General features: G+C 43.7%; 1 protein-coding gene across 1 annotated transcript in view; it reads right to left on the bottom strand.

The window, feature by feature from the left end:
• Positions 1-24393, bottom strand: part of LOC142297352 (astacin-like metalloendopeptidase) — a 108744-nt gene that overhangs the window by 6665 nt on the left and 77686 nt on the right. Inside the window, exons 7-10 of the mRNA XM_075341583.1 lie at positions 20142-20276; positions 14614-14731; positions 5825-6003; positions 5618-5699 (exon numbers count right to left, since the gene is read on the bottom strand). Coding sequence (XP_075197698.1) covers positions 5618-5699; positions 5825-6003; positions 14614-14731; positions 20142-20276 — 514 coding nt within the window. The remainder of the gene's footprint in view (positions 1-5617; positions 5700-5824; positions 6004-14613; positions 14732-20141; positions 20277-24393) is intronic.

Genomic DNA, 24393 nt, shown 5'->3' with positions numbered 1-24393 from the left:
AGCTATGTCACACAAAATCACTAATAAATAATATTTAGCGCATGTCTACTTTACATCAGCACCATTTTTGAAACACATTTTTTTATGTTCTGACGCTACAAGGGTTAAAATTTTAGCAGCAGTTTCTCGTTTATCCAACAAACTTTACAAAACCAATTGGTTTAGAGACATCATAAAATTTGAAGTGAATCTGAGGGGCCTAGGTGAAAGGAAATACCCAAAAGTGATACTGTTTTAATACCTGCACCCCTCAAAGAGCTCAAAACCACATCCAAGAAGTTTATTAGGTGCTTCACAGGAACTAAAGCAATGTGGAAGAAAAAAAAAATGAAAATTTTTCCAACAAAATGTTGCTTTAGCCCCAAATTTTGATGATACAGTTTGTTATGCATTTACTCCAAGTGTGGTGGAAAACTACTGTTTGGGCGCATGGCAGGGCTCGGAAATGAAAGAGCACTATTCCCCTTTTGGAACTCAAAATTGGCTGGAATAGAAAGTGGACGCCATGTAGCACTTGCAAAACTTCTAAGGTGCTTAAACAGTGCATACCCCCAACAAGTGACCCTATTTTGGAAACTACACCCTTTAAAGAATTTATTTAAATGTATGGTGCGTAACTTGAACACACAGGTGCTTCACAGAATGTTATAGTGTTGTACAGTGAAAATGAAAAAAATAATTTTTCCCACGAAATAAACTCTAGCCCCTTTTTATTTTCATTTTTGCAATTCTTCCATATGCCAATACCCAATATATGGATGAAAACTACTTTTGAGGTACAGTGCAAAGATCAAAAGGTAAGGAGCGCCACATTGGAGTTCAGATTTTGTTGGAGTGGTTTGGTGGTGCTATGTCTCATTGGCAAAGCCCCTGAGGTGCCAGAACGGCAGAGCCCTCAAAAGTCATGCAATTTTACAAACTCCACCCCTCAATGAATTTCAGTAGGGGTTCAGTGAGCAAATTAACACCACAGGTGCTTCACAAAATTTTAAATCGTTGGGTGGTGAAGAAAAATATTACTTTTTTTCACTAAAATGTTTTAGTGTTAAGTTTTTAGTTTTTAAAAGGACCAATATGAAAAAATGGACATCCAATTTGATGTTCAATTTCTTCTGAGTACTCAGTACCTCATATGAGGTGTGAAACTACTTTTCTGGCACAGTACAAAGCTCACAAGGGAAGGAGTGCTATATTATAGAGCAAATTTTGCTGTTATGGATTGCGGGTGCCATGTCACATCGGCAGAGCCACTGAGGTCCTGGACCACCAAAACCCCCCACAAGTGACCAGATTTTACAGACTACACCTTTCAAAGAATTCATCTAGGGGTGCAGTGATGATATTGACACCACAGATGTGTCAGAGATTTTTATGCCATTGGCCATTGAATAAAAAATAATTACATTTTAACTACAAAAATTAGATTTTAGCCCTAGATTTTACATTTTTACATGGGAAAATCGGTAAAAATGGCTCCAAGATGTGTTACATGATTTCTGCTAAACATGGCAATACCTCACATATGGCGATACAGTACTGATTAGCCACATGGTGAGACTCAGGAGAGAAGGCGCTATTTGACTCTTGGAGCATACATTTTTCTAGAATTGTTTTCAGACTCCGTATACAAAGCCCCTAAGTGGTAGAATTTCCGCAAGTGACCCCATTTTGGAAAATACATGCCTCTGGAAATTTATCTACAGGTATATTGATAGTTTTGATTCCATGGGTGTTTTCCAAAAACAAATACTCAGTGGAAGTTGCTGAGTGAAAATTGCAAATCTGACATTGTAGTGCCCATACATTGTAGTGCCCAGTATATTTTGCCCCTGTTGTGCTCCTGGAGACACGCATCCTGTAAATTAATCAGCCTCTCCTCACTACAATTCCAAACGTGGATTCTATTATGTGGTTTAGGCACACTGTGTGGCTCAGAAGCATGGGGGCATTTGGATTTGTGAGTACAGGTTTTGCTGGATTTCTTTTCAGGGCAGCTATAACGCCTTTCCAAGGCCTATGATAACCTCCAATATTTCCATTGACAGATGACAAACCTGAGTGGGGACTTACATTTTTTTTCATTTAGTTGAAGCTTGTATTGAGAACATTTTACTTCACATTTATCCTGTGCTTTTTGCTGAGCACTTACATTGTGATTTCCATTTAAATCTTTACATGAAGGGATTCAGATGACATCCCTAATGGAGCCATTCGCTATGAGGCAACAGAGTAAAGGCGGCGTTACATGGGGCGATATATCGTGCGATCACATAAGCGATTGCACCCGCCCCCCTCGTTGCCCGTGTCTTACAAAGTCGGTAACCCCCGTCACACGTACTTACCTTCCGAACGACCTCACTGTGGGCGGCGAACATCCTCTTCCTGAAGGGGGAGGGACGTTCAGGGTCACAGCGACGTCACACAGCAGCCACCCAATAGAAGCGGAGGGGCGGAGATGAGAGGCAGGAACATCCCGCCCACCTCCTTCCTTCCTCATTGCTGGCGGGTCGCAGGTAAGCTGATGCTCGTCGTTTCCAGGGTGTCACACGTAACAATGTGTGCTGCCCCAGGAACGACGACCAATCTGCATCCAGGAATGTGACTGACATTATGAAAATGAATGACGTGTCAATGAGCAACGATAAGGTGAGTATTTTTGCTTGTTAATAGTCGTTCGTAGCTGTCACATGCTACGATATCTCAAACGATGCCGGATGTGCGTCACGAATTTTGTGACCTCAACGACATATCGCACGATATATCGTAGCGTGTGACGCCGCCTTTAGTCTTGACTCAGTCTGGCCTCTGTTCAGTGTTGTCCTTTTCAGAAGTGCACAAAACTGGTTGACTGCACTTTTATGCACTGCTAAAAAGACAGACGCCAAAGGGAGACAGTTCAAAATGACTCCAGGTGCCTCATTATAGGTAATCCTCTCTCAGGGGTTTTCTCTGAACCACGTATTTCAGAGATTTACATGGAAACCCAAGTGTAAGTGTTCAGTATAGAGTGCAGGATAAATGGGAGTTGAACCTTACTGCGATCTTTGGGAGATGGAATTAATAAATCCACAACAGAGTTAACAGAGCCTAAATTTGAACATACTCATTACACTAGGTTATTCAAGATGGTCTCTTGCCCATGCATATGTCCTGGGTGGAGTTGAGTGAACCCAAATAGTAAAGTTTGGTGTTTGTCCCGAACAGAGACTTTAAAAACAAACTTTAGTTTGAAGTTTATGTACTTTATGTGTGTAAACCACTCGAGTGCGCATCGTTGTGCTCGGGTACGCTCGGTGCTCGACCCAGTAGTTTGCAATTCAGGTACTTTATACAGTATGTGCAAACCACTTGAGTGAGCATCGTTGTGCTCGGGTACACTCTGTGCTTGGCCCAGTGCAAGCCACTTGTAGTCTTTTAGCTGCTTGCACTGGGGATAAAAAAAAGCGTTATCAGATGTAGTGTGTACCAAAAAAAAGAAAAAACCCCACCCACCCCTGGAAGTGCCCTGTTTACGGCTTGCGGTATGTGGGCCGAGAGTCGAACTGCACAATCACTGAGTTTCAATGGGGTTCAGGTCATGTTCGGGTCCCTAACCAAACTTTATGTAACATCTGTCTGAACCCACCGAACCCAAACTTCAATGGGTCCGCTCATCTCTAGTCCTGGGAAAATTGAGTAATAAAACAATGGGGTGGAGCTAATTGTGCAAATGGCATCATTAAGCCTGCATTGCTCTGCCATGGTCACCCATGTAGTTGGACAGCAATCTTAAAAAATTGACTTGGGGCAACTTTTCTCCACCTAAGACAACCCTACCTATAACATTCATGTCTGTGATAGGAATAACTCTATGTGACAGCCACATGAATTTAATAATAATAATAATAATAATCTTTATTTCTATAGCGCCAACATATTCCGCAGCGCTTTACAATTCAATTTGGAGCTACAGAAACAACTGGGTGGTCTACATTACACCGTTTCCATAAATTATATCAAAGTGAATTGAAATGATTTAATCTATGTAGACGAGTGGCGCACAACTCATTCTTGAGACTTGTGGCCAAAGCTTGGACACTTTTTCCTCTCTCGGCCATGAACAGCCACTTGGTAAAAGAAGTTTTGTCAAGTATCTAAAGACTTCTAAAAGAGGTAATGGTGGATCATTGGAGTTGTCACCTGTCCCCTGACCAGGAAATTTAGAGGAAAAATTAATTCTAGCTCAAATTTTGCATACCTACGCTTGTGCTTAGTACACTCTAAGGCGGGCTTTGCACGTTGCGACATCGCAAGCCAAAGCTGCGATGTCGCACGCGATAGTCCCCGCCCCCGTCGCAGGTACGATATCTTGTGATAGCTGGCGTAGCGAAAATTATCGCTACACCAGCTTCACATGCACTCACCTGCCCTGCGACCGTCACTCTGGCCGGCGACCCGCCTCCTTCCTAAGGGGGCGGGTCGTGCGGCGTCATAGCGACGTCACACAGCAGGCGGCCAATAGCGGCAGAGGGGCGGAGATGAGCAGGATGTAAACATCCCGCCCACCTCCTTCTTTCCATAGAGACGCCGGCGGCAGGTAAGGTGAAGTTCCTCGCTCCTGCGGCGTAACACACAGCGATGTGTGCTGCCGCAGGAACGAGGAACAGCATCGTACCTGTCGCGGCAACATAATTATGGAAAAGTCGGAGCCTGCAACGATGATACGATAACGACGCTTTTGTGCTCGTTAATCGTATCATCTAGAATTTACACACAATGATGTCGAATGTGACGCCGGATGTGCGTCACTTTCGATTTGACCCCACCGACATCGCACGTGCGATGTTGCAACGTGCAAAGCCGCCCTAAGGCCTCTTTCACACGTATGTCCCTCCGGTACGTGTTCGGTCAATTTCCTCACGTACCGGAGACACACACACGTAGACCTTGGTTTTCCTATGGAGTTAGATACACGTATGTATTTACGCACGGAACGTGTGTCCGTGCCGTACATACGTGTGTCCGTGTGTTCCTCACGGCAACATGTCAGTTTTATCTCCAGCATCACGGGTGTCACACGGAACGCAAACATGTCACATGTAACACAAACAGACCACACGAATGTGTTCCGTGTGACACGCACCGGAGAAAAAACATGTGTCTGCGATTAAAAAAAAAACCTTTTACTCCCCTTCTCCAGCCCTGCAGTCTCTGCCACAGCTGTCACTTGCTTCCGACCGCCGCTCATTATGCTCATTGCATATTCACTTCACTGCGGCTGGAACCAGCAGCAACAGGGAGTCTGCAGGACCGGAGACCGAAGATCAGCACCACGGACAGCGATGCCAGGGACAGGTGAGTAGAAAGTTCACGGAGAACACATGGAGAATACACATGTGCCATACACACTGCTCACCGAGGGTAATACGCACCTTTGACACGTCCGTGAAAAACGTGCGTGATTTTCAAGGACGTGTGAAAGAGGCCTTAGGAAATACTTCTAAAAAAATCATGAATACAGGAGCTCAATATTAAGAAACAATGTTTTACAAGAAAAAAATGAATGCGAGGCAGGGTATTAGGCAATAACACTAAAAGTAATAAGGTACAAAAAGGGAAATCTGTCATCTGGACTTACTTGTGATAATGCATCACTGATGTATAATCATAGGGAAGGTTAAAGGTGTTTCCATCAGCCATGTCAAAATTACTCCAGTTTTCTGGAAGAGATTGAAAGTAACTGAATGTAAGGATTTATTACGAGACAATGAGTGGGTTTATGTATGAGGATCCTACAACCAATATCAACAGAGGATTGACAACGAACATTTGTAAAACCACTTACCCTGATCCATGTTCTGCCATAAGATGTCAATATAGGTATCTCTGTCCAGTCTGGTATGCTCATGGTAGAAGCCAATATTGTGCATAGCTTCATGTTGTATCACGCCGTACATCATACAGCTTGGCGTGGCCAGGCTTACTGTCTGCTTGCCGAATAGTCTCCCAACGTAAGACCAGCAGCTATGTATAAGATTACAAATATTTCACATTACAATCTTGATAAAAAATGAACATTTATCTTGTAAAATGTTATACATCTTATCCTATTACATTACAGATTAAAGACAAAACTTAAAGAGAACCTGTCAGGTCCAATATGCAACCAGAACCACAAGCCGTTCTGGGTGCATATTGCTAATCCCTGCCTAACTGTCCCTGTATACACTAGCATAGATAAAGGGATCTTTAGAAAAAATATTTCTAAAGATCTTTTACCGTATGCTAATGAGCGCGGGGACTAGTCCCCTGGGCGTTACTTCCCTTGGCTAGTCCGCCCCCTTAGCATGTTAGTGCACCTCTGTGGGCGTCCTAACATGCTAATGAATGCGCAGCGTCACAGGATGATCTCACTCACCTCACAAGTGTGTCCATGTGTTCTGCACAAAGACAAATTTGTTTTTCTCTGGCATCACTGATGACACTTTTACCACACAGTGGCGTGATCCGTGTGACACGTACCAGAGAAAACACGTATCTTTGAAATAAAGTGATTTTTCTACTCACTTGTCTCCAGCAATGCTGTCTCCGGCCACTGATGTCTCTTGCTTCCGGGCCCGCTAATTATGCTCATGCTCATTCCCTGCACCGCGACCCGGAAGTAGCAGCAGATGGGAGAAAGCGGCAGCCAGAGACAGCAGTGCGGGAGACATCAGCACCACAGACAGTAGCAGCATGGACAGGTGAGTATAAGAGTGCCTAATCTCCTTGTATCATCACGGATAGCACACGGAGATAACATGTGTTCCAAAATCACTGCACTCGGAGGGCCAAATGCATCTTTAACACGTCAGTGAAAAATGTGTGTGTTTTTGACTGACATGTGAAAGAGGCCTTAGAGATATATTTACTTATAATTGGTGACGAGTTCAAGACTTATTTCACTTGCTGTATTTCAAAGGCCTCAAAAATAAACACAGAAATCTGAATGGTTGGACTGGGCTACAATTTCTATTCCTTCAATAAAAAAATATGAGCTCAACCCTTAACCTGTGATCAGGCTTTCAGGTGGATAACAATATAAATAAATAGTGGTCCATCTACTGTCCATGTGCACCACAGAATGCAGACCAATTATAGCCAGTTTGCCCCTACATACAGTTTATGGTCTGCATTGAATAAAAATGCAGCATGTACTAATCTGGTCTGGAAAAACGCAGCTTCAGCACATGGACGCAATGAGGACAATTTGCGGTCATGACTGACCCACTTTCAAATGCGGCCGACTGAATCCATCATAATAGTGATTCTGCCATCTCATGAAGCTAATTAAACTTGTGGAGCAGTCCCACTATCCCGTGAGTGTATGTCCTGACTTCATCTCCATCTGTGTCCCTAGAACACACCAGGTAGCTGAGAGGTCCTTGCTTCCCCATTCCGCCTAGGTAGAGCCTCAATTCACATGACCTGAAGGCCATGGCATGTTTTTTAAGCATTCCCTAGACTGGCAGTACAGACCAATAGCACAGGAGCAGCTTGCCGGGATACAACAAGCAAGTGTAATGCTGGTCTGGTGACTTCACAATGTGTGCAAGGGGGACGTCATCCTGTGTGAGGAGAACTTTGGTGACATCACACTGTGATGGGGGGTACTTTTTGGATGTTATACTCTTTGGGAGATTTTGGGGACATCATTCTGTGTATTTGTGGACTTTTGAGGATATCATACTTTATGGGGGGGACTTTGAGGGCATCGTACAGTCTGGGTGGACTGTGGGGACATCATACTCTGTGGTGGTGCTTTGAGAACTCCAAATGGTGTAGGGGTGACTTTGCAAATTTCTTAAGTGGGGGGACTGTAGAGTCCCTGTGTGGAGGGACTGTGTGGACATCATAATGTGTGGGATGGACTTTTGCAACATCCAACATAATACTGTGTAGTAGGGACTGTGGGGGTCATCATTTGGTGTAGGGAAACATCATACTTTGTTGGAGGGACAGTAGAGGCACCATACTGTGTGGAGGAACAGGGAGGGAATCATACTGTTTTCATGGGACTGTGGGGGAGGGGCATTATATTGAGTATGGGGACTTTCAGGACATCAGACCATTTTGGGGACTAAAGGCCTTTTACTGTCTGTGGTAGTGTGACGCTCTGGCAGCGCCAGGTGGTCCCACACAGAATTACACCCCACACAACACCTTCCCTCATAGGGTTACAAGTTGCCAACCAAATCCTAGTCACCCCCCCCCCAGGGTAGGAAAGACATACCAGTGGATGGGACTATGCGGATGGAGAACGCCCACCTAGGGGTCTAGAGAAACTGGGGCGGGAAAACAGTGAGTTGAGATAAGTTGAGTTTGGAGTTGAAGTGAGGAGGAGTGAGAAGGAAACCTGTGACAGTGACAGGCTGTCAAGTGCAAGTCAGAGAGGAAGAGGTGTATGGGTTGGGGACGACGTACTGGCTAGGTGGCAGACGGTGGTCCGTGTCTGTCAGGAGATGGGAAGACGGCTGCCGGAGATCCGAGGTGGACCAGGGCAGGGTTGGAGCCTGCCGGTACCGACACCGGAGAACCGACCTGGAAACCATTCACAGAGGGGGTACCCGGACCCTGAAGCGAGGACCTGGAACAGCCAGTCACACTAATTCACTGGTTGAGGACAGGATTACAGGTCCTGTCCCACCCAAAGTCCCTAAAGAAGACAACCACCCACTGAGAGGGATAGGGCATACGCAACAGCCTGAGAGATCCCACGGGTCAGCGTCTGAAGGTAAGGCTCCCACCAGTAGTTCTGGGAGCGGACTCCCGTATTCCAAGCCGGGCAGTCCAGGTAGAACTCAAAACATAGTGCAGAGGGAAGTGACACAGACCATCACCCCGGGTGAGGGACCAGAATACACCTGGACGCGGCGGCTGGCCATTGACACCTTGGTTTACCGATTGGACTTGTGTAGAGTTATTCTAACTGTGAGTAAACCAATCTCCCCTGGTCCGTCCAGGCGCGCCGACCCCTGCAGTCACCATCCCCAGCACAGAGACACTGGGCCCCGGGGCATCCATCCCTACCCACGGAGGGGTTAACATCTCGCTGCCAGACGATCTCCCCCGGGTGCTCCCCTAACGGCAACGGTGGTGCTGCATCTCACCACACACCGTGGGTGGCATCACGAAAACATTGACATAAATCCCCATACATATATGTCCCCTTTTTATTCGGAGTGTCCGCGAGACCCCCGGGTCCGGAGACCACTCGAGCCACACAGCGGATCCGGATCCGAGCAGCCCAGCTGCTGGCATGGGGGCGGCACAGTAGACTGTTGGGACATCATATAATATGTGGAGGAAGTGTGGGGATACCATAAAGTGGGGGGACCCTGGAGGCAACACACTATACTTAAGGATATGTAGGCATCATACTAAGTGAGAGACTGTAGAGGCATGATACGGTGGTGGGCTCTGGGGAATCATACTGTGTGGGGGGATCATACTGTGCGTGGTGACTGTGGTGGGATCATATTTTGTGTGGTGGGCTGTGGAGATATAATACTCTGTGTGGACGGGGGGATGTAGAGGAATCATACAGTGAACTGGGCTGTGCAGAGCTGAGACATGACCTGAGATGTGTTTGCTACTTGCTGCTGACAGATCACTGAATTGAAACTTCAAATGCTGCTCTGTTAATGCATATAGCGGAGGATAATCGTATGCCATAAGCATCAGCAGAACAGCATTTGCCGTTTTGCATCTTCTGCAGGCAGGTGCAGAGCCCAGGAGAGTTGATTTCTAAAAAACAACAGCCAACCATGATGAAAAAACACACAAACAAATGTAATGTAGATGGCAGAAAATAAAATCTATCAGGCAGGATTCTGTACAGAAGCAGAGAAGGTATTTTACACATATAATACAATTTATATGTTCTGATTATTTCATGTATTTTTGACAGAAAGTAAAACACCTTAACATTTTGCAAAACATTATGATTTTTCTTGTTTTTACGCATGTTTTGGCCAGCCTTACCAAAGTGGTCAAGAAAGGGCATGATGGGGCGTGACAATTCCTATCCATCAAATTCATAAACACTCGTACACCACTTTAACAACACAAATTACATCAGTAGTGTACATCAGTCAATGCCTGGAGTAACATTCCTGGCAGAACTCCAATAGTAAGGTGCATTTGTATTCATTCCCCTGTAGTGTGATACCCGTAAATAAAATCCTGAGTGACCAATTGTCTCCGGAAGATGAATCGCATACAACCCTCCGGAAATGGGTGATGAGGTACCCAAGTAGGGTTCCAATCCATGATTATTCATAGTAGTAAGCAGTAAGCTCTCTTACTGATAGTGACCAGGTCACCACACCTCAGTGCAGACAGCCTATACCCACATAGCCAGCACAGTCCACCTTATCTCCATTGACACTCTTGAGACTGATATACATTCATAAAATACAGGAACTCTTTGAATTTCTGATGAAGGTCTATGATTAGCCAAAACATCAATTAGCTATTTGTAACGGAGTGTTGCTGATTGTGAGTAAATATACAACTTTTGTAAAACATCCAACTGAAATTAATACTACCAATGGGCTAGTTTTAGTACTACCAATTGCCTCCAGATGTCACCTCATTAGTAAATTGAGTCTACCTCATTATAACTATAGCTGTTCTGTTGAGGCCTTAGAAATTTGTTTTAGAACATTAGTACTGACTGCTTCTGGCAGTGCATTCATGTACTGACAGTGGTTCTGATGCTGCATTAATGTTTTGACGGTGGTTCTGACACTGCATTCATGTACTGACGGTGGTTCTGGCTCTGCATTCATGTACGGATGGTGATTCTGGCAGTGCATTCATGTACTGACGGTGGTTCTGACACTGCATTCATGTACTGCCGTTGGTTCTGGCTCTGCATTCATGTACGGATGGTGATTCTGGCAGTGCATTCATGTACTGACGGTGGTTCTGATCCTGCATTCATGTTTTGATGGTGGTTCTGACACTCCATTCATGTACTGATGGTCATTCTGGCACTGCATTCATGTACTGATGGTAGTTCTGACACTGCATTCATGTACTGACAATGGTTCTGGCAGTGCATTCATATACTGTCAGTGGTTCTGATGCTGCATTCATGTTTTGACAGTAGTTCTGACACTGCATTCATGTACTGATAGTGGTTCTGGTTCTGCATACATGTATGGATGGTGATTCTGGCACTGCATTCATATACTGATGGTGGTGAAATTGTACACATGTAGCAATCCAAAATGTACTTCATGGCTATGTTAACATTTTAAAATTCTAAGAACTTCGAGTTTTGAGATTTTGAGGAAGATTTGGTGAGATTCTGCTCCAAAAAACTCAGTGTAAGTTACCGTATGTTCACACTTATTTTTTTGGAAACAAATACTGAGCATAATATCTCCAATCCTTCTCAAATACTCAAAACTTGGTTCTGGTGATGTACTAATGTACTGATGGTGGTTATGGTAATGTATTCATCCAAGTATCCATTTATATTTTTTGCGGCCCTTGGGATTGGTTCAATATAGAAATTCAACCCTTGGACCAAAAGATGTCGTGCACCCCTGGTTTAGATCTGAGCATGTTCTTGTGTGTGAAATTGCTGTCATAGATATCTCCGTCCATTCTTACTCTGCTAGAGCTATTTTGCAAAGAAGGAAGGACAAAAATGTCACATGTAAATATGCAAAGCTGGTAGATACATCCCCCAAAAGACTTGCAGCGAAAGGTGGTCCTACAAAGTATTGACACAGGGGGCTGAATACAAATGCAGGTCACAATTTTCAGATTTATAGTTTTAAAATATTTAGAGGTAGTAATATAGAGCAGGACCCAGTATAATCAGGTTGCCGTGACGTGGCTACTGGGCAGGTATGAGAAAGGCCATTCTGATGTGCTAAACACCTCAAAAATTTTGGTTTTATTTAGAAAACCATGTATAATTTCATTTACACTTCACAAATACTCACTATTTTGAGTTAGTATAGCATATAATATCCCAATTAAACACATTTAAGATTCTAAGTGTAACATGAAAAATATGGAAAAGGTAATGGAGTATGAATAATTTTTTCAAGGCACTGTAGATACTGGTGATCAATGGGGAGATTTGAGTTCCCATCGAAGCACTGGATATCTGCAAATAAAAATCAGACTCAAAGGGAAAAATGTGTTTCATAGAAAATGAGTGGCATAAATAAGAAATTTCTGAAGGTTATTGTTATTGTTCTGTAAGTACGCAGAAACCATTGTAAAGATGTTAGTGCTAGATGATGTGGTAAAGCTGTGTATAGTGACTAATATTTATTTTATTTACTCTTTATACCGCGCCATTAATTCCACAGCACTTACAGACATCATCATCACTGTCCACACTTGGGCTCACAATCTAAATATCCTATTAGTGGGAGGACATCCTCGTAAGCATGGAGAAAACATACAAACTCCTTGAAGATGTTGTCCTTGGTGGAATTTAGCTGCCAGGAGACAATGTTAACCACTGAGCCACCGTGTTGCCCACACATTTGCTCAGTGGTTCGCATCAGCCGATATCCAAATAAAATCATCTTTCCAACGAAAATTGTCAAAAGACAATAATATGTTAGGTATATTGGATATGCCCAGGGATGGATATAATTAAATGCTTGCGTAGACTTTCCACCCATGAACAAAGATTTTCATTAAGGGAGCCTTATCCGACCACAAGTGCGTGGAATACAGGGGAAAACTGGCTTCATGAATCTTTGAGAGGAAATGAAAATTAGTAACATTAAGATAATCAGTTCCAATACACTCAGCTGCCTTTATATTAAAAAAAACAAACAACCTAGGGCTAGACCATCATTTACTAATTTGCCTAAATCTTCGTTAAAAAGAGAGTTGACATCAGTATTTAATTTCGAATAAATCCAATTATCAGATAATATCTATGATTTGACTATGGTATATTACCGTATCCAGACTAATAACTGCACCACTCTTGTTGGCTTGCCGGAGGATTACATCATCAATTTGTCACGCTAGGGATGAGAGGATCATCGGCGACCCACACAAAACAAAGGGAACACCAGGAAAACAATACAACAGATTGTCCTTGGAAAGATGAGCGGGGTAACCTCCTAACAGTCACCTGAGACTGATCCCTGCATTCCTTAACGTCCATAGATGGGTCCGTCAAGAGCTTAGACCCTCGCTGGCCCTGAAGTCACCCTGACTAGTGCTAAGGCCAGTGAGACATTAGTCTCGCCTCTCCAATAAAACAACACGAGGAAGGTAAGACAAACAGGGGAAAGACACATCAAATAGTTCTCCACAGTTAATCCTGCTGGAAGCTACAACAGAAACAACACCTCAGCCTTTCAGGCTCTTTCAAAGTGCTCAGTCATAGAATGAACTATAGCCGACGACATAGGAGAGATTGAGGAGTGAGTTTATAGCGGACGGGAGTGGGTGCAGCTGAGATTAAGGGGTACGTTACACGCTGCGACATCGCTAGCATCGGCTAGCGATTTCCAGCGCGATAGCACCCGCACCCGTCGCACATGCGATATCTTGTGATTGCTGCCGTAGCGAACATTAACGCTATGGCAGCTTCATACGCACTTACCTGGTCGGCGATGTCGCTGTGACTGCCGAACAATCCCTCCTTCAAGGGGGAGGTGCGTTCGGCGTCACCGCGATGTCACCGCAACGTAACTAAGTAGCCGGCCAATAGAAGCGGAGGGACGGAGATGAGCGGGACGTAACATCCCACCCACCTCTTTCCTTCCGCATTGGCGGCGGGACGTAGGTAAGGAGATGTTTGTCAGTCCTGCGGTGTCACACACAGCGATGTGTGATGCCGCAGGAGCGACAAACAACATTGAATCAGCAACAGGAGCGATATTATGGAAATGAACGACGTGACACAGATCAATGATTTTTGACTGTTTTGCGCTCGTTCATCATCGCTCCTAGGATTTACACATTGCGATGTCGCTACTGGCGCCGGATGTGCGTCACAACAACCGTGACCCCGACGATATTTCAGTAGCGATGTCGCAACGTGTAAAGTACCCCTAACAGCTACAAGTCAATCTCAGCAGGATAAAAAAAAAAGATCTTACCCCTTTAGCACCAAATGGAATTAAATAGGCTCCTACTACTCAGGATAAGCGATGAGCAGATTGTAAAATGGATCTGTGATCCCCGATCCTCCTGAGGTCGCAGCAGGATGCAACACACACATTTTGCTTACCAAAATTATTTTTGTTATGGGTAATTCCTGAAATTTTTCAAGACAAGATGGGCTAGAATTTACCAATATACTAATTTTTATGATCTTTACCAAGAGGGCATTGCTTTCAGGATGGAGGTTTGTTTTTAGGCTGCTTCTGCATAATTGCCCTGCGAACAATGCCCTCTTGGTAAGAAACATAAAAATTAGTATATTGCGTGCACTAAATTAAAAGGCCAATTCTTTTGTATGGTATGGTGTGTTTAAAAAGAACGAAGAAACAGAAACCTCAGGGAGATCAGCTGGAATTATGTAAGGACAAAAACTGCTCACTAATCACGTGGTACATGGTGACAGGTCTTCCTTATGTAAATATTGGCACTTACCCTGTTCCGGGCTCTATACTGAGATAGTCCGATTCTGAGATCCGGTTCACAAACTGCACACAGGTCATCACCGCAAACTCCTTCAAGGCTTCATTAATAAGAGATACATCTGATGCCGCTGAAGGTGAGAAGAGTTCAGAGTCAGTTGTAGAACCAGTAAAATCAAAAAGATCTGTGTATACTGTGCCTTCAGAGTAACATGCAGGGCCCCAACAGTTTGGTACCTTATGAACTCTGTTTACACTTATTTGGTAACTCTTTATGGTGCTGTATTACGGACGGAATCTTTTGTATTATTTAATCCAATGGCTATAAACAATATAGAGAATATACTTTTATAGACACCATAGCAAAGGAGGTTAAAGGGGTTGTCCACTACGAGGACAACTCCTTCTGATTCTACAGTTCCCTCAGGTAAAATAATAATGCCTACTCATCCCCCCTAACAATGCTGTTCCAGCGGTGTCTAGGCTCATGGTTCCGAGGGTCACGTGGGGTTGCAACAGCCCCATGTCCAATTAGCTTGTGTCTCACCGCCTTCAGACCAATGGGTTAATCAACAGGAAGTGAGTGCTGCACTTACTTTCTGTTGATTGCTCGTTTGGTCTGAAGGCGGGGGAACGAATCCGGCCCTGATTGGACGCAGGGATTGAGTGACATCACAACCTCACGTGAGCCCCAGCACCACGAGCCCAGACACCGGTGGAATAGCACCGGTACGGGAGGTGAGTATAGGCTTTATTATTTTACCTGAAGGAAACATATGGAATCAGAAGGGGTTGTCCTAATAGTGGACAACCTTTTTAAAGTAAATGTGTCACCAGATTTAACAATACAAACTGCATACCGTATAAACTAGATATTTTTATCCTGATTACAATGGTGCGCTTACGTTGAAAAATTCAACTACAAAATCATGACATTAAAATCAGGATTTTAAAAGTTTAGCTAAAAAAGTGGGAGTGCTGAGGAGTCCAAGAGTATAAGTCTCTGCTCATCCAGCCTGACTATCAGCTACAGCTTGTAGGGAGCAATGTGAGATCTCAGCAGTGACAGGGAGGGGAGACACTAAAGATTGCCAATCAGGCTTGATGGGAGGAGATTCATCAGCAGGGAGGAAGGAAATTGAGGGACTCTTCAGGTGGGAGGAGAATGAGTTTATCCTTGGACCAAGGATTGTAGACAGTTATCCTGAAAAAGATTTTTATAGTGACTACACCATCCTCATCAAGTCTATGAAATCTAGTCCATTACATACAGTTAGGTCCAGAAATATTTGGACAGTGACACAATTTTCGCGAGTTGGGCTCTGCATGCCACCACATTGGATTTGAAATGAAACCTCTACAACAGAATTCAAGTGCAGATTGTAACGTTTAATTTGAAGGTTTGAACAAAAATATCTGATAGAAATTGTAGGAATTGTACACATTTCTTTACAAACACTCCACATTTTAGGAGGTCAAAAGTAATTGGACAAATAAACCAAACCCAAACAAAATATTTTTATTTTCAATATTTTGTTGCGAATCCTTTGGAGGCAATCACTGCCTTAAGTCTGGAACCCATGGACATCACCAAACGCTGGGTTTCCTCCTTCTTAATGCTTTGCCAGGCCTTTACAGCCGCAGCCTTCAGGTCTTGCTTGTTTGTGGGTCTTTCCGTCTTAAGTCTGGATTTGAGCAAGTGAAATGCATGCTCAATTGGGTTAAGATCTGGTGATTGACTTGGCCATTGCAGAATGTTCCACTTTTTTGCACTCATGAACTCCTGGGTAGCTTTGGCTGTATGCTTGGGGTCATTGTCCATCTGTACTATGAAGCGCCGTCCGATCAACTTTGCGGCATTTGGCTGAATCTGGGCTGAAAGTATATCCCGGTACACTTCAGAATTCATCCGGCTACTCTTGTCTGCTGTTATGTCATCAATAAACACAAGTGACCCAGTGCCATTGAAAGCCATGCATGCCCATGCCATCATGTTGCCTCCACCATGTTTTACAGAGGATGTGGTGTGCCTTGGATCATGTGCCGTTCCCTTTCTTCTCCAAACTTTTTTCTTCCCATCATTCTGGTACAGGTTGATCTTTGTCTCATCTGTCCATAGAATACTTTTCCAGAACTGAGCTGGCTTCATGAGGTGTTTTTCAGCAAATTTAACTTTGGCCTGTCTATTTTTGGAATTGATGAATGGTTTGCATCTAGATGTGAACCCTTTGTATTTACTTTCATGGAGTCTTCTCTTTACTGTTGACTTAGAGACAGATACACCTACTTCACTGAGAGTGTTCTGGACTTCAGTTGATGTTGTGAACGGGTTCTTCTTCACCAAAGAAAGTATGCGGCGATCATCCACCACTGTTGTCATCCGTGGACGCCCAGGCCTTTTTGAGTTCCCAAGCTCACCAGTCAATTCCTTTTTTCTCAGAATGTACCCGACTGTTGATTTTGCTACTCCAAGCATGTCTGCTATCTCTCTGATGGATTTTTTCTTTTTTTTCAGCCTCAGGATGTTCTGCTTCACCTCAATTGAGAGTTTCTTAGACCTCATGTTGTCTGGTCACAGCAACAGCTTCCAAATGCAAAACCACACACCTGTAATCAACCCCAGACCTTTTAACTACTTCATTGATTACAGGCTAACGAGAGAGACGCCTTCAGAGTTAATTACAGCCCTTAGAGTCCCTTGTCCAATTACTTTTGGTCCCTTGAAAAAGAGGAGGCTATGCATTACAGAGCTATGATTCCTAAACCCTTTCTCCGATTTGGATGTGAAAACTCTCATATTGCAGCTGGGAGTGTGCACTTTCAGCCCATATTATATATATAATTGTATTTCTGAACATGTTTTTGTAAACAGCTAAAATAACAAAACTTGTGTCACTGTCCAAATATTTCTGGACCTAACTGTATGCAGAGACATTTGGTGACAAATCTGCTTTAAACAGTATTCTAGTAGAGTTGTGTGCATATACTGGATATAAAAAGTCTACACCTCAAACAGTACAAAATTCATAAGGAAACAAATTTTAATCATTTGGGAGTGAGGGAATAAAAATAACAAAGCTAAACTAATGTGGTTGCATAAGTGTGAGCATTCTCTTATAATTGGGAGGCGGTTGTGCTCAGAAGTAGACAATCACGTTTAAATGTATGTTAATTATTGGTCACTACAAAGCCACCATCACTTAGAGGGATTCTCATTAACTCCATGTAAAGTTTAGCTGTTTCTGTTTTCCTGACATTTTCTTAGTTACAATTTACTGCAGAAGCCATATTCCATAAACAGCTTACAACACAACAAAGGAATCTCATTGTTGAAAGTTATCAGTCAGGAGAAGAGTACAAAAACATTTCCCAGGCATTAGATATACCATGGAGCACTGTGAAGACATCATCAAGAAGTGGCTCAAATGTGGCACAACAGTGTCGTAACCAAGAACTGGACGTTCGTTAAAAATTGATGAAAAGACAAGAAAAGAAATGGACCAAGATGCTACCAATAGGCAGGCAGCAACATTAAAGAAGCAGCAGGAATTTCTGGCAAGTACTGGTTGTGTATAAATATAACAATTATCTCCCATATTCTTCATATGTCTAGCCTGTGAGGTAGGATGGCAAGATTCCTACAAAAAACATCCAAGTCTGGCTATGATTAGCCAAAACCTGCATCAAGTCTGCCAAACGTCTGGGGGGAAATGTGTTATTGTCTGATGTTACTGAGGTTGAATTTTTGGGCAATAATTCCACAAGGTATGTTTTGCACAAAGCCAACACTGCATCACCAACAGAACACCATACCCACAGTGAAGCATAGTGGAGACATCATTATATTTATGGGCAGTTTTTCAGCAGATAGACTGGGGCTTTAGCCTAGGTGGAGGTGATTATGAGCAATTCCAAATATCAATCAGCTATGCAGTAAAACCTTCAAAGCTGAAAATGAGAGGGAATTTCTTAATTCAGTATGACACTGACCCTTAGCATGCCGCCTCCAAATCACCAAAAATGGCTTCACCAGAACAAGATAAAAGTTTTGGAATGGGCCAACCAGAGCCCAGACATGAATCCATTAGAAAATAAATGGGTGTCCCGAAGAGGCGCAGTACACAGGAGATGCCCTCACAATCTGACAGATTTGGAACTGCTGCAATAAAGAGTGGGCAAAGATTGCCAATTCTAGATGTGGCATGTGATAGACTCCTAACTAAAAAGATTGAGTACTATGATAAAATGAAAGGGAACTTCAACAAAGTATTAGTTTATGGGTGTGCACATTTATGTAACCACATTGCTTTTTGTTTTTGATTTTCCAACCTTAACGTTTTTAACTTGGTTTTCAATCATTTTTCTAGGTATGATTTTTTTATATGACAAAAACCTACCATTTTCTACTATATAATACAGGTATAAAAAAGTTAGAATTAAATAATAAGGAATTATAGAAGAAAACATACCACTGACATTAATAAGTGGTATGATAAAAATTTAAAAGGGACTGTTAGGCCGCTTTCACACTGTGTTCCTCTCCCCGTTCAGTTGTTCCGTTGGGGCTTCTGTCCGAACCCCCTGCAAAACGGGTTACGGATGTATGTGCCGATAATGCCACTGACTATAATAGTGCAGACCAAGTCACCGTGTGCTCTGTCGTGCACCATTTTCGGGAGTATACGGATACTGTAAACTCCGTGTGCACTTTATAGTCAATGACATCATCGGCGAATACATCTTAAAACCCGTTTTGTGGGAGGTTCAGACGGAAATCCCGACAGGACCACTGAACGGGGAGAGATAAAAAGTGTAAAAGCGGCTTTGTTACATCTCAATCAATTATGCATATTCACATGTCCCAGGTTAAATGCAGGTCCCCCTACAGAGGGACCTGCCTCGTGTGCCGTGATCATTGCGGAGATGGCTGTGCAAGCGTCTCTCTATTGATTGTTATGGGAGTGCCGAAACTTACAAAACAAACTTCCATTACAATTTTCTAAAAAAAAATTAGAAAGCCGAAAATACACATACATTATTCCATTCCAAACAGTGCAACACAGACGTGGATCCCAAGTACCCTGTGGATATGCAATAAATGTTTAGATGCTATCCACTACTTTTACATTGATGGCCTATTTTTAGGATAGATCATCAATATCTGATCATCCGGGATCTGACACCACATACCCTGCCAATCAACATCAGCAGGCAACCAGAAATGCTCCGTTCTGGAGTTGCCTCATCTTCTGATAGCGACCGCAGCCAGGTACTGCACATCCATCTCCTATTGATTGGAATGAAAGGGGGATGTGCAGTACCCGGCAGCAGCAGCTATCAGTTGAAGGGGTAACTGTGGAACTGAGCATTTCTCGGTGGCCTGCTCCAGGCGGCACCAAGAACAGTTGATCGGGCTGGGTGCCTATCCTAGAGAAAGTCCATCTATACATAAAAGTCCTGGAAAACCTCTTTAATACTGTGGATATTGCTAGATTGGACACTTGAGACAATACATTGTGAAAACAAATATGAGGCACTTACAGTACTGAGGAGATATGACATACGGTACCGGAACGATTCCATTGGCGTTCTTCATCCACATGCAGGTGGTACATTTTCTAGCATTACGGTTGAGGGAAACGGCAACATCACTTTCTTTCAGCAATACACGAACATCTAATAAGGAAAACATGGATCTTCTCATTTCTGATATTTTTGCAATCGTTTTTGGGTGAAAGAACTCTGTTTTTATGCATACGGTTCACATACAAACCTATGTGTCTCTATTGTTACACAGCCTGTGTAGTCTGAATTTACAGTCATGCTTCCTTCCATTTATCTGCTGATCCTTCATCAGAACAATCTATCTCCACATAAATTTAGCGTTAACCCTAAGATTATGTTCACACGTGACGCTTTTGCAGCTTTTGCATCTATAGAGGGAAGATCCCTATTCAATTAATGATCTAGAGTGGAGCGATATTAAAGATTCTGAATTAAAAAAAAAAAGTTACGCTCTCTGCTGATGTGATGCCCTGGACTAGCCAGGTAGTCACAGGTAGGCCCTTGCATAACACCCATCCCCTAAAAAGGTGTCATCAGCCAACCTTAAAACCCTAGTGACCTCCCTCAGGGTTGGATGTTCACACCAGGGGGCGTGCCCAGGTGGTTGGACACGCCCACTGAGTTCACAAGTCCTGAGGCAAGAAAAGACAGTGAGTGGGTTAGTGGAGTGGAGTGGTGAAGTTCAAGTGCAGAGGCAGACCTGTGCTCAGGTCTGCCACAGCTAACGTCAGGTGTCTGGGTCAGAGCCCAGTCGCCTCTGGCTAGGAGGCAGACGGTGCCCTCAGCCTACAGGAGCCGGGAAGACGGCTTGGTGGAGCCGTAAGGGACCGGGGCAGGGTAGTGGCCCGCCGGTACCGAACCGGGGAACCGACTGGAAACCGGAGCACAAAAGGGGGTACTCAGACCCTGAAACTCGGTCCAGAAAGTAGTGGACCCAGTTAATTAACTGATTGAGGTCTGGACTTTAGGTCCTTTCCCACCCAAGTCCCGACTGAAGACAACAGCCCACCGAGGGGGATAAAAAGCCACCGCTCAGGCAAAGAGATCCCACGGGCCAGCGTCTGCGGGCAAATGGGTCCTCCCAACACATAATGCCGGGGAGCGGGCTCCTGTTGCTGAAGCACAGGCTGTCCACAGCTACAAAGAAGGTGCAGGAGAAAGACGGAGACCACCAACCTGAGTGAGAGACCAGATGCAGCCAGCTGCGGGCACCGACCACCATCATCTTGGTTTACCAGAGACTCTTGTGCAACTGTAATAGTGAGTACAACTGTGCCCTCGGGCCACGCATCGCCCTGCACCGCCAAGCACCGACATATCACATCAATCGGATCCTGGGGCCATCACCCCTGCCCACGGAGGGGTTAACACCTTTGCTGCGCAACATCTCCCCCGGGTGCCTAGTAAACAGCAGCGGTGGTATTCACCACAGCCCGTGGGTGGCATCACGAACTCAAACAAAAACCACGGCCTCGGCCGTAACCCTAACCCCCCTCAAAGCGCCAGCCCATTTCAGAGCGAAGTGACCCCCGGTCCGGAGGCGCTTGAGCCACCTACAAACAAGCCCGGATCCGAGCGGCTCGGCTGCAGCCGAGCGCAGGGCGGTACACTGACCAAAAACAAATAATGCTCTTGTTCCACCCTTTCAGAAAAGCTGAGAGATTTCTCAGAGTGTACAGATAACGATAACGTGATGGACAATCAAGGAACAGATGAATATGCAAGACCAGCAGTGTGGTTAAAATCCTGAAAATTAAAAATGTAAATATACAATTGGCAACAGTGGCAATGAGAATAAGCCAGACATCAAGCTACAGGTGTTACATTGACCTCACGCCACCACCCTCAAAGGCTTTCATGGTATACAGCAAGAAGCCAATGGAGGCTGGAATGGATGCCTATCTTCTTCACCAGTCCTTCTTTAGTATTGGATGCCGGAGATTGGTGTGGAGACCACTTGGTCACTACGAAAAGACCTACAAAAAGGAACATCAAACCAGACTCCCTTTTGAGATTATTGTGTTCGGTGGCATAATGTAGGGTAACCAGAATCCTCTAGTCTTCATTCCACTTATGCTAACAGGTTGACATGTCCCAGGATTGATTATTCAATTAAAAAATGCCAGAGCATGTGCTTCTTGAACTACTGTGAAAAGGCAAAATATGGAGAGAGGACATAATGTGGAGAGGAGGCTACATGGAGTGAGGGTGCAAAGAAGATTGGGACAGTGTGGAGGTATGGACAGCATGGGGAGAAACAGATCTCCAGGGATAGCATGAGGTCCATAGTTTATAAGGGAAAACAGTGTGAAGGGAAGAGCACGAAGGCATAGAGCAGAATGGGAATAGCATAGGGGGACTATAAGGATAGAGTCAATGCGAAGGCCATATTATAAAGTGGGATAACATAGAAGCCATAGTTCAAATGGAGGATGGTGCGGTGGTAAGATTTCATAAGAGAGGACGGTGTGTTGGTTGTAGTTTATAAGAGAGGATGGTTTTCTGGTTATAGTTTACAAGGCGGACAATCTGGAGGCAATATTTTATGAGACGATAGTGTGAAGGCCATGTATCATAAGAGGTACAGCGTGGTAGTCGCATTTTGTGCATGAAGTATCTGTGATAGACAACTGTTTATTCAAGGGGCACAAACAGGGCGGATGGATATTTTTATTCCTGTACATAGAAATTACACTGTTATTTCTGTTATTTTTAAGGGCAACATGTCAGGATGTGCTGTTGAATGCCCGAGAATTGGAAAGTCTGCCGAGATGAGTTGTGGTGTCTGGACCAGAAGAAGACAAAAAAGGATAAGAATGATGCCAATCAGGGAAGAAGTTACCTGGATATAAATCTCTATTTGTGATATTAATTAGGCAGAATCAGTAGTGGTCAGTGTGCAGCTTGTATAAAAGTCTAAATTTGGTGTGTCCTCTAAAAAAGTCAACGCACAGTCATTAATGTCTAAACCGCTGGCAGATAAAAGGGAGTACACTCCTAAGTGAGAATTGGCAAATTGTGCTCAATAAGCCATTTTTCCTCCTACAGATAAACAGCAGATCACAGACGTCCATGCAAGCACTGTGTGATGCACCTTACATAAATCGTGAATAGTGGCCCAAAAAAAGGTGAAGAAGCCTTTACTGGAAACAGGTGATTTGGAGTAATGAGACGAAAGTCAATAGACTAGGCTCTGATGAGAGCAAATGAGTCTGGAAAAAACAAGGGGAAAAGTGGCTAATGGATAAGAAATTGTCAAATTCAGTAGAGGAAGCCTGATGATATTGGGGTGGTTCACAACCAAAGGCGTTTGATACTTGACCAGGATCGATGGTGGTCTCAATGCTGAGCTATATGTGAGTATGCTACAAGACAAGTTACTTAGTACACTCGAGTACTGTGCGTATGAAAAGGATGACAAAGTGTTCCAGCAGGACAACGACCCAAAGCATACTTTGAGATGGGTGAAGAAATGTTTCAATGACAATGAAGTAGAGGTGCTGATTTCCCCCAACAGCCCCGACCTCAACCGAATTCAACACTTGAGGGTAGAGGTGAAGAAAAATCTGTATACATACCCAAGAGAGTTGACCAGTATACACCAACATCGGGAACATGTAGAAGAGACCTGGTATATATATATATATATATATATAAAAATATATATATATATATATATATATATATATATACAGAGGAAGAACTTGATTTACATACAACATGTGCTTATTTGATGTATCCTGTTATTAGCCATATGAGAAGTGATATATTCTCTCTGTGTTGATTTCTAACTGTTTAATAAAAAAGATCTGATTTAAAAAAGAAGAGACCTGGGGTCAGATTTTGAATGAGACATGCTTAAATCTGATCGAGACCCCAGAAGGATTCAGGCAGTGTTGAAGCCAAAGGTGGATTTACAAAATACTGACAAAATAATTAAAATTAAAATTTAGATATCTAGAAGCAAAATAGTAACAATGTAGTGACATGACAAGAATCTACATAACTAATTATTAGAGATGAGCGAACCGGTCGTGGTTCGGCTCGAGGTCGGTTCGCCGAACGGAGCTCCCGTTCGAGTTCGGCTCGTCGAACGTTCGGCGAACCGAACTCGAACTGCATAGGAAACAATGGCAGGCAATCACAAACACATAAAAACACCTAGAAAACACCCTCAAAGGTATCCAAAAGGTGATAAACAACTCACAACACAACACAAACACATGGG

This window comes from Anomaloglossus baeobatrachus, chromosome 3, assembly GCF_048569485.1.
Source record: "Anomaloglossus baeobatrachus isolate aAnoBae1 chromosome 3, aAnoBae1.hap1, whole genome shotgun sequence".
NCBI classification, from domain to species: Eukaryota; Metazoa; Chordata; class Amphibia; order Anura; family Aromobatidae; genus Anomaloglossus; species Anomaloglossus baeobatrachus.
Note: the sequence above shows the minus strand (reverse complement) of the source record. Positions and strands in the feature narration are given on the sequence as shown.